Consider the following 11,530-nt stretch of genomic DNA (forward strand, 5'->3'; position numbering starts at 1 on the left):
ATAAAAGGTGATCAATGGTCCTTCGGCGCTTCTTTCTGTGCCGTTGCAACTCTAAACGGTCACTAAACGAACCAGGACCACCTGTAACCCATAAAAACGGTAAACAAAATATCATTAAAAACCATTGCAATCTGCCCGAGAGATTCCCCTCGAAAACCCACCGTCTTGCAGGCTCCGTGGCCCCTCCTCCACCCCTACACCACTACCCCATCCCGGATGATGGGGTTTGTAGTCCACCCGCCCACGCCTTTTGCACATTGCTTTCTCCGCCGCTCGCTCCGCATCGCTAAGACCTCACCAAGATGGCGGCGGGCGACAAAACCTCCTCCTTCCCCCGCCTCCTTCCCTTCCCATCATGGCGGCTCCCCGCCCCCGAACACGTGACTCTCCCGAGAGGGAGAGATCGCCCCCTCCTTTCTTTCCCGTCAGCTGACGCTGACCGCGCGGTCACGTGACCGGGATCGGGCACTTGCAGGCAGCCCCCGAAGGAGAGAAGCTGGCAGCTGGCTGGGAAAAGGCTCGGCGGGAGCCGGGTAAGCCCGAGGCGGCTGCTCTTCCGCGCTTCAGGTCGTAGGGGCTGAGGGGCAGCGGCCGGTGGCTTCTCGCTTCCCCGGGAGAAGACTTCCCAGCCTTCCCCGGTGGCTTTGGGGACCGGGGGCTCCTCCCTCTGCAATGACGGACAGGCGATTTCATGTGTGTGCCCCCCCCCCCCCTCCCAATAGGCAGGATCTCAGAGTGACCGTGGGTGGATCGCTCGGGAGGAGAGGAAGAAGCGATCGAAGGCGGGCTGGCCAAAGGAAAGGCGAGCAGATCGGTTTAAAAATGGCAAAGGGCGATTGGTTGGGTTGGGTTGAGTTGAGTTGAGTTGGGTTGGATGATTGGTGGGTGGGTGGGTTGGATGGATGGATGGTTGATTGATGGGTGGGTGGGTTGGTTAGTTGGTGGGTTGGTTGGTTGGTTGGCCATCCAGTCATTTTCTATTCCTATCTTCCACTACGAAAGAGAAGCCACGATCAAAGCACCAAAGTCAGAGCTCTGGGGAGGTTTTGGGAGCGGGAGGTGATTTTTGCAAGATTTCGCCATCCTAAACTGCAGGAAAATTGCCATACCAAATTTGCTGGAAAAAGGGAGGAGGGGGGCAGCGAGAGCAGGTCCTTAACTTTGCACCCTCTAATCGGACAATGTGGGTTGAGAGGGTGAACATCAGCTTTGGGGGGAGGGTCTCTTATGAGTCACCAACAGTGCCTAGAAAGGGGACAGTAGCCCATATATTTTGCTTTATAGGTGCTCATAAAAATGTTCTCACTGGAGCAGAGAGAACCCTAAAACCGAAATCTGGGTTGTGGGTCAGTGTGATTTGTTTGTGGTGGGCTGATCACACCAAACAAGCTCAGCCTTTGGTATTTTTACACAGCCATTTAATGCATGCCACGAGTGGTGCGGTGGCCTAGAGGTGGAGCTCTCGCCTCACAATCAGGAGGCTGTGAGTTCAATCCTAGATAGAGGCAGATATTTCTCTCTCTGGGCACACTGAGAATATATCTGCTGAACAAAACTCCACATTGGTAACAGGAAGGGCATCCGGCCAGTAAACACTCAGCTCCATTCAGTTGCCCAGAATCCACCCCACAAGGGATTATGGAATCATGAAAGAGGATGATGATGATGATTTAATGCATGCCATTAATTCAGGTCACTGAAAGTGCACACCTCTTAAAAGCCACTTAGCATTGTTTAATTACAAATAAATTCAATAAAATAATTACTGTGTTAAATCCTGGCTTTGTTTCTTTTATTTAAATGTATTAACGAACAGAATAGTGAGCTATATTTTTATATAATTTATTTATATATCACATTTAGGAATCACCTATCTCCCTTGAAGAGTGACTTTGGGGCATTGTTCAAACAGATATAAAAGCTATATATAAATGTAAAAACAATAAAACAATACTAATATGTAATATATAGAAATATACATGTAACCTTATTGAATTTGATTACCTGGTGTCCCGAACTGGGAAATAGACAATCGAAATCCCATGATTGTTGATAATTAATATGTTTAAACCAGGTGAAATAACAAGCTTAAGTCAGGGGAAATAAAAATATTTTTTATTATTAGGATAGGAGGGAGAGGGGGAATCATTTTCTATTAATGTGAAGCATTTTTCCACATGTTTGCTATCACATGGAAATGTTCAAATCTTTTTTGCCTTCCAAGGACTTGCTGCAACCTGTAAGAAACTATTAACTCTTTATGTTTCAAGGTACAGTTTTCTGCCTGGAGTTACCTACAAATTAATAAAAGCAGGATAAAAAAAATTGAATAAATAATAAAATAAAATGCAAAGGGCGTTTAATACTGTAGATCATATTCCCATGTTGCTTTTAACCCATTTAACAGTTTGGTTTTTTTGATTCAGTAAAACAGAACTAAACAAATAAAGACTTACATAAGAAATGAATATAGATTAAATATGGCTTCCTCTTCTCTCCATGCTGTTATAGTTGCCTCACACGTGGGCTTGAAGGATGCCATGCCATAAATCTACTGTGGATGCGCCAATCCTCCAGTTTACCAACTGCCGGATTTTAAAGGATCATGTCTTGCAAAGGTAGAACTTTCTTCTAGGCTTCCATCTTGTTCTAGCGATTTAGATATAAGTATGAAATGTTAACGCTTCCAATGGAAATGGCTAAGATAGTTATCAAAAAGAATATTCTGTGGGGTTCTTGATGATCTCCGAGCTCGATTGTTTTCTTGCAGGTGTTTCATTACCTAAGTAACCTCAGTGCTAAAAGGGATAAACCTCACTCCCATGGAACACTGATGATGTTACCTAGTTTGGTAATTGGTCTGCAAAAAAAAAAAGTCGGAGAAACCAGGGGCTTCCCATTTCAACCATGAGCTACAAATATTCTTTTCTAAAGAACATCCTGTTAAGGTTAATGTCCTCCAGGTAGAAAGGAACTGATAATACGTATTGCTCCATTTATTTATATATGTATTATACCTTTCTGTCAGGCCCCAAAAGCCAAGACAGATATGTGGTGAATCTTCCAAGCAGGATTCTTTATTGTTTCCACTCCTCTAGACAAAATCTTATCAAACTGAAGCAGAGTACTACTTGCGTGAAGCATATACTCTGGGAACTATTAGGGAGGGACTGTCCTCACCTTTCTCTCACGCAAAATGTGTGAACTTAGTTGCCTCTTACTCCTCTGGAACGCTACCCCTCTCTTCTGGGAATCCAGTCCACTACATTCCATAACACTTTTTACCATTTTGGTGCGCCACTCCAATCGTTGAGCTTTGGGCACCTCACAATCAATAATATCCAACCGTCTTCTCCAGAAGTTTCCCCAAAGGGAAAACTTGGAGATCAGACAACCTCATAACTCAAAAGAAGGCTCCTTCCTTTAGAAGCGAGGGCCCGTCTGCCCTCTCTTTTCATCACCCACTTACAATCAATAAAACTTGATAGAACCAAACCATCATTTAGCAAACTCTCTGGGTGGAGAACAAAACCCTCTTCACCGCAGAATAAATTACAACTAAGATTCCAGCAGACAACAGCCTTTGGTGGATAGGCCAAAAAAGAGATCAAGTGGAATTTTTAATCTAAGATTTGGATGACTTAGCCTCTTTTGTTTTTAGAGAGGATCTATGGGTAAGAGCCGGAAAGATCTTAAATCCAGAGAAGGTGTTCTTTGATGAGAAAAAGTCTGCAGATGTCCAACTGGACTGCAAAGGCAGCATCTTGGCACCGGGCTTCATTGATGTACAAATCAATGGTAAGGCATTGGTATTTATAGTCTAGCTACAGGATGAAAACAATGACATTCCTAAGTAAACCCCATTTATTTTTACTATTTTTTATTTGATCTGCTGTTGCTTAGGGCCCCAATCCAAGTGATGCAGAAATTTTCAAAGCCAGGAAATCAGGAGTCCAGGCAGTCCAAATAAATAGATAGATTTGTTGTATGCTAAAGCGGTCAAAGCAAATTGGCAATGGATAAGAGTCAACAGAATTTAAGGTGGGCTGGAGTTAGATTTCTTGTGGGCATGAAAGGATTCGAGACTGATGATGCATTTGACCTCTCCTTCAGGCTCAGCCACATCATCTACAGAAATATTTGGTTGCATATTTTATTTGTTTGCACCATGTTAGAATCTGAATCTCCGTAGCTTTGCTGTAAAATCAAACTGCAAAGAAAGAGTGAGATGTATTTATTTATTTTTTAATTAGATTTATTTGCTACCTATCTCACCACAAGGTAACATCTCTCAAGGAGATGTTTATAATCCACAGCTCCCAACAGCTCTAGCCAGCTTGGCTAATGGAAGACACAGTTCAAGATACTTGCAAACAATTGGAAGATTGTGCTGTAACCAACCTCAGGATAGGGAAAGGACAATTACATTTACATTTCTAAAGATGGGTTGCCATTGGGAAGCCAGAGATAAGTTAATCCCACCATCTGTGGAGTGTATTATCCAGGTGTATAAATATGCTTTGCACAGAGGCAAATGCATTGGACAATCTAAATAGCAAGGATGGACTTCTCCTTCTGTCTTCTCAGGAGGTTTCGGAGTAGATTTTTCCCTGGCTACAGATGATGCACAAGCAGGAATTTCACTGGTTGGCCAGAAGATACTGTCCAGTGGCGTGACTTCATTTTGCCCGACTATGGTGACCTCGCCATCCTCGGTCTATCACAAGGTGAGTAGATCCAAAGCTGATAATATGGTGTTGGTGAAGAAGTGAATTGATCTAAGAAAGAAGACTACATTTTATAGATGGACACCCACCCATGTGATTCAGTAACAATGGCCCCACTGTCTTCTCTCCTACTAGGTTCTACCTCAGATCCGTGTACAAAATGGGGGGCCTCACGGAGCCGGTGTTCTAGGTGAGTAAGAGTCATTCATCATTGGATAGGAATAGGGATGGGATGGGATGGAATAGAAATAGAAATAAAAATAGAAATAAAAATTGAAATAGGATAACAGTGGAATGCAATTGGAATGGAATGGAATGGAATGGAATGGAATGGAATGGAATAGAATAGAATAGAATAGAATAGAATAGAATAGAATAGAATAGAATAGAATAGAATAGAATAGAATAGAATAGAATAGAATTCTTTATTGGCCAAGTGTGATTGGAACACAAGGAATTTTTCTTTGATGCATAAGCTCTCAGTGTACATAAAGAAAAAATAAAATACATTCATCAAGACTCATAAGATACAACACTTAGTGATAGTCATAGGTTACTACTAAGCAATCAAATCATACTAGGGAACAAATAAAACAATATAAATTGTAAAGATACAAGCAACATGGTTATAGTCATAAGTGGGAAGAGGAAGGATGAGAAGAAGAATAGTAATACAGTCTTACTAAGTAGTTTGACAGTGTTGTGGGAATTAGCTGTTTAGCAGAATGTCCTTGTGTCTAGTTGTTTTGGTATGCAGTGTTCTATACTGTCATTTTGAAGGTAGGAGTTGAAACAGTTTGTGTCCAGGATGTGAGGGGTCTGTAAATATTTTCACAGCCCTCTTTTTGACTTGTGCAGTATATACAGGTCCTTGATTGAAGGCAGGTTGGTAGTAATTGTTTTTTCTGCAGCCCCAATTACTCTCTGGAGTCTGTGTCTGTCTTGCTGGGTTGCAGAACCAAACCAGACAGTCACAGAGGTGCAGATGTCAGACTCAATAATTCCTCTGTAGAACTGAATCAGCAGCTCTTGGGGCAGTTTGAGCTTCCTGAGTTGGCGCAGAAAGAACATTCTTTGTCATGCTTAATAGTTGTATCTTTTGTTGGAGGTAAGAAAGATAGAGATTTTTGGCACCTTTCTCTAATCTGGTGCCTTTCTGAGAGTCCACACATTCAAGAGCCCTAGATCATCAAGGCTAAGGAATTTGCTACAGATCTTCACTTCAGTTGGAGTTTGTCATAAGATCCATATTATAATCTTCAATGGTCCAGGGGTTCACGCAAGCTTGCCTAATCTTGTTCCAGAGCTTTGGATATCTCTTTCTTTTTCTTTTTCCTTCGGCAGGGATTCATCTGGAAGGTCCATTCATCAGCAGAGAGAAGAAGGGGGCTCACCCAGAAAATTACCTCCGCACTTTTGAGTTGGGAGCCTTCCAGGATTTGCTCGCCATGTACGGGAGCCTGGATTGTGTCCGGATTGTCACCTTAGCCCCTGAGATGAAACGCAGCGGTGAAGTGATCCGGGAGTTGACCAAGAGAGGCATCTGCGTGTCGCTGGGTAAACTTTGTCCCTGGATCCTTGAAGGATTGAAATTTAGGAGGCCAGTTTGTTTTGGACACCAAGCTGTGAGAAGCAAAGGCATTCACAGCAAATCACAGGGTCATCAAGATGGAGATCGGGTCTCCTTCTTGAGCAGGGGTTGCCAACCTTTTGGACCTCAGGGACCACCAAACTCATAATTTTAAATCCCGCGGACCAGAGACCTTGGGAAAATCCCCCCAAAAATGTCTGCAGGAAAATTCCCCACCCCGTTTTTCCTACCAATTGATTGTTCTTTATTTGGGATCGCAGCTCTGTTCTCAGGGAGAGGGAGGGAGGGAGGGAGGGAGAGAGAGACTTTTGGCTTCATGCAAGGAAAGCAGCAGAAGCAGCAGAAGTCTTGCTTTCTCTCCCCCAAACTCTGCCAGAATGATGCAGCCTCTTAGAGCAGGATGCCTTGCAGGGCCCCAAAGACTCATTTCTGGCAGAGTTTGGGGGAGAGAAAGAAAGACTTTTGCTGCTTTCCTTGCGTGTAGCCAAAAGCAGAAGAAGAAAGAAGCAGAAAGAAACGGCCTGGTGACCAGGCGAGGTGCATGGAGTAAGTGGGGCAAGTCCCCCCATCTCTGCCCTTCCCCCCCCCCTCCTCTCACTACCTCGTGTTTGCAGCGCAAGCCTTGTGTTCCCGCACAGCCTGGATTAATTGCTTTGGGGGTGACATTTCTCTGCGGACCACCAAAATTTTCTCGTGGACCACCAGTGGTTCCCGGTCCACTGGTTGGCAGCCACTGGACTAGGAGACTTCCCTTTATTTCTGCGTTCTGAATGTAGGCACGATGACATGGTCACACTATGTACAACTGAACGCTTGCATCAGGATAGAAGCTGCGGCATTTTCACAGGGACGTCGTGTCATGTTATGACCTCCTTAAAGACAGCAGCCACAAACGGAATGCTAACAATATCCCCTGTGAGGCCAGAAGGCTACATTTGAAAATAGTAATTCATTTAAAAATAGTAATCCCAAAAGTGGATCGAGATGGGTCCTGCTGGACATAACGGGTAAAACCAGCTAATGATCTGCACTTTCTCTCTCATTCCCTAGCCAGCATGCTTTGAAAGTTTGAAAAACTCTCTTCTAAATGATTCAATGCAACAGAAGAGGTTCCGAAGGAACATGAATGTTGAGTTCTCTCCGTTTCCTTTTTTTCTAGGTCATTCTGTAGCTAATTTATCTCAAGCTGAGGAGGCTGTTTGTCAGGGAGCTACCTTCATCACTCACCTCTTCAATGCCATGTTACCTGTGAGTGTAGTACCTAGGCAAGTTTCCACTTCCAGAATCTTAACCAACTGGTTGTAAGTTACCTTTTTTGGGAGTGAATTAACTCCTGGGGTTTGGAAAACCCACTTTCCCACATAATTGTGATTCCTCCTCTTAGGAGCCCCTCCTAGATTGTGTGGTCCAGCCAAGAAATGGAAGAGTAGATTTTGTAGTCCTTGTTCCTAACCCGTGGACTTAACTGCCTTGCGTCCTGACATTTCTTCTGCAGTTCCACCACCGAGACCCCGGGATTGTGGGACTTCTCACAAGTGACAAGGTTCCTTCTGGTCAGCAAGTGTTTTACGGCATGATCTCAGACGGGATCCACACGAATCCTGCTGCGCTGAGAATCGCACACCGGGCCCATCCTCAAGGTCTGTCTCCACAAGCGGTAGGGGCAATTCCCCTGAGATGAGAAGGGGCATTTTTTTAGTTAGTTAGTTTGGCCCAATAACGTCTGTGGATATTGGGAGGGCTTTGATAGAGAGAATATGATTCAGTTCACTCAAAGTAAGTCATGGTTTGTTTTAATGTTGGTTTGAAGACACCTCCGTGATCATGTTTATATATCCTGACAAGCTGCAAATGGCCGAGTCCCTTCATTGGGGTACCTGAAAACTGAACTAACCATAAGAGCCTGGGTGGCACAGTGGTTAGAGTGCAGTACTGCAGGCTACTTCTGCTGACTGCCTGCAATTTTGCAGTTCGAATCTCACCAGGCTCAAGTTTGACTCAGCCTTCCATTCTTTCAAGGTGGGTAAAATGAGGACCCAGATTGTTGGGGGCAAGAGGCTGACTCTGTAAACCGCTTAGAGAGGACTGTAAAATACTGTGAAGTGATATATAAGTCTAAGGGCTATTGCTATTGCTCTTCCTTTTCTCCTTCCTTTCCTTCTTTCCCTCCCTCCCTCCTTCCTTCCTTCTTTCGCTGGTGCACAGTGGTTAGAAGGCAGTACTGCAGGCTACTTCTGCTGCCTGCCGGCTGCCTAAAATTTAACAGTTCAAATCCCACCAGGCTCAAGGTTGACTCAGCCTTCCATCCTTCCAAGGTGGGTAAAATGAGGACCCAGATTGTTGGGGGCAAGAGGCTGACTCTGTACGCTGTTTAGAGAGGACTGTGAAGTGTTATTGTTATATGTTGCAACACTGAAGTTATTTTCTGGTGGAATTAACAGGCTTAAATCATCCCTCCTTAGGTCTGATCCTGGTGACAGATGCCATCCCAGCAATGGGGCTTCCTCCTGGCAGACACACTCTGGGCCAGCTGGTGGTAGAGGTAGAAGGTGCAAATTCCTACATTGCAGGTAAGGGCACTCCTAGGCTGAAATCTCAATTAGCCACTCAAACAGGTGGGCTGATTTTTTTCCCCCAAGACCCAGACGGTCTCTGCAAACCCGTGAGATGGACTACAGTTCCCAGCATCCCCTATCCAAGTGTATTTGCATGTAAAGCTGATCATCTTTCTCCTCCTCTTCCTCCTCCCCCTCCTCCCCTTTTCAGGTACCAAAACATTGAGTGGAAGCATCTCCACCATGGACACCTGTATCCGACATTTCACGGATGCCACTGGTAAGGAGTGTCTAGCTTACTAGGACAAAGAGTTGCCATGTCCCGGGGAGCCAGATCTGCTGGGGATTTATTTGTAAACGCCCCCAAAGGGTGGCCCTCACAATGACTCAGTATTGGGCATGAAAGATGAGGTCCACAAGTAGAGGTTCAATTCCCACAAGGGAATTAATTCCCTGGCTAGGGAATTCTGAAATTTGAAGTGCACACATTTTCAAATTCTCATGGTTGAGAAACACTGGCGTAGAGACATAGTCAGTCACAGATTCTCCTGTCCATTCAGGAGGGGTATAGAATGGACGAGGGCTTTGTTGTCAAAGTGAAGAACCATTTGCCTTTGTGGATTCTGACTAAAAAGCAACCCCCATTTCTATTTTGCAGCCTGTTCATTAGAAACAGCCCTGGAGGCTGCCTCTCTCCATCCTGCTCAGCTCTTAAATATCGAGGATCAAAAGGGAACCTTGGATTATGATACCGACGCAGGTATTTTTACTCTTGTAAGGATTGAATTTGGATCGCCCTGTTTCCAGCTCAACATGGAATCCATTGAGAATCCTGTCACATAGACTGAGCTGAAAACAAGAGGCTGGGCTAAAACCTCCCAGATAATTCAATTGGATCTCATTCTCCTCGATCCTGGTCCAGCAACACCACTACTTCAGAGGTTCTGGATGGTGGGAATCCAAACCACGAATCTCTTATCTTCTTGTTCTATCTTCCACCCTTTAGATGTTAGGTGTGCCTGTGGTATTCATGGAATTCTCTCCTTGGAGACATCCATCTGCCTCATCCTTCTCTGCTGAATGAAGGATTATGGGAGGTGTAGGTTAACCGATTGTGTGAATTTCAGTTGGGGTTGGCTGAAAGAGTTATGCCCATCTCTCCTATATTGTTAGCGCCTGAATGAGTCGGGTAACAACTCCTCAAATTCCTATCAACCAGGCTTGGGGTGGGAGGCATCATTTTCTTCTTCCTACAGATTTTGTGCTGCTGGATGAGAGACTCCGTGTACAGGCCACTTATATTGCCGGCGAAGAGGTCTGGAGACAAGACCACTTCATCATCTGAAGTTGTGCAGAGCTGGATAGGCAGAGCTTCGGACCAAAGGAAGAGGGGGACTCAGAGTGGCCCACAGCTCCGTTTCCCCCCTAAAGCCTTCTGGTTTGCCTCATTTTTCTCCACAGACTCTCTTCGAAAAGTCCTGCTCAAACTGTAGCACTGGCTGCCTTCCTCCCTATGGAGGATGGTAGAACTTTTCTTCTCGACTTGATCCAGGTAGCTGTCCCACAGACATGAGGTGGGACTCCTTCCAGAACTTGACAGGGGCTTTCCTCACTATTCATCAAGAAACTTACTGGTACTGGGGAACAGCAGCCATTTTTTCCCCCAGAGTGCCTCATTCTTTTGTCTTGCAACGCAACCTCTTGAATATTTGAATGATGCTTTGGGAAGGGGGTCATCTGCTTTGATCCCATGTAAAGCCAACTCTATACAGCACTGTTACAGCTGACTATATTTGTCTAAGCTGAAAATCTGGGGTGACATTAAACCCAAGGCAAAATGTGCTGCATCCTGCAAAAATCATTTGTTTTGACAGCCTGGGAGCCATTTCTGACCACAATTGCTGAAATCTGTAGAATGTTTTTATTTCATTTTGAACTTGAAAGGTTGAGAATATAGAATAATAACAGAGTTGGAAGGAACTTTGGAGGTCTTCTAGTCCAACCTTCTGCTCAAGCAGAAGACCTTATACTAGTCCGGACAAATTAATGAACACGTTAAAATAAGTTCAATATTTTTTAAAGCCTCCCAAATTCCACCCAAAAGAAATACATACATACATACATACATACATACATACATACATACATACATACATACATAGATAAATCCCCTTTTACAACCCTGAAATCCTTTAATTTGGGGTAAAGTTGGGATGGTTAGATAGAGCTGAGCATTTACTGGCCGAATGCCCTTCCTGATTACACAACCTAGGAGAGAAATATCTGTTGCTACCAAGGATTGAGGCGAGAAATCAACAATGGCAATAAGCTTTTTAAGGGTATAATAATTTTAGATGGTGAGATTCATTGATTTGAACAAAGATTTTTGACATCTGGAGGCCATATTTACCTATAAACTCTAAAGCTATATTTCAGTTAAAAGGTTTGTGGAAATAAAAGTTAATATTTTTCCTGTCTAAGATTAAGAACCTTCTGAAATATACCCATAGACATCCAAAGGTTCATTGGCCCCCAGGTTAACCATTCCTTTAAGAGCACACAGTATTTGGAGAAGGAAGATTCTATCAGCAAATGACCTCGGTTCGCGCAATATTCCTAGCTATGAACACACTGGCCATGCTTCACGCTGCACGTTG

At 44.2% G+C, this 11,530-nt stretch overlaps 1 protein-coding gene across 2 annotated transcripts; it reads left to right on the forward strand.

Moving 5' to 3' along the window:
• Positions 1 to 434: 434 nt before the first annotated feature.
• Positions 435 to 10,715, forward strand: AMDHD2 (amidohydrolase domain containing 2). Of its 2 annotated transcripts, none has more exons than XM_026682494.2 (12): positions 435 to 533; positions 2,512 to 2,618; positions 3,662 to 3,798; positions 4,588 to 4,727; positions 4,863 to 4,917; positions 6,072 to 6,284; positions 7,478 to 7,566; positions 7,814 to 7,958; positions 8,781 to 8,888; positions 9,085 to 9,153; positions 9,532 to 9,633; positions 10,130 to 10,715. In XM_026682494.2, the coding sequence occupies exons 2-12, from the start codon at positions 2,536 to 2,538 to the stop codon at positions 10,216 to 10,218; spliced, it is 1,230 nt and encodes a 409-aa protein (XP_026538279.1). In that variant the 5' UTR covers positions 435 to 533; positions 2,512 to 2,535; the 3' UTR covers positions 10,219 to 10,715. The 2 variants fall into 2 exon arrangements, with proteins under 2 accessions (XP_026538279.1, XP_087829421.1); XM_087973295.1 differs by lacking the exon at positions 435 to 533 and adding an exon at positions 588 to 693.
• The last annotated feature ends 815 nt before the right edge of the window (positions 10,716 to 11,530 follow it).

This window comes from Notechis scutatus, chromosome 12 (assembly GCF_049901735.1).
Source record: "Notechis scutatus isolate UNSWTSFEM ecotype Mainland chromosome 12, rNotScu1.2, whole genome shotgun sequence".
Lineage (NCBI taxonomy): Eukaryota > Metazoa > Chordata > Lepidosauria > Squamata > Elapidae > Notechis > Notechis scutatus.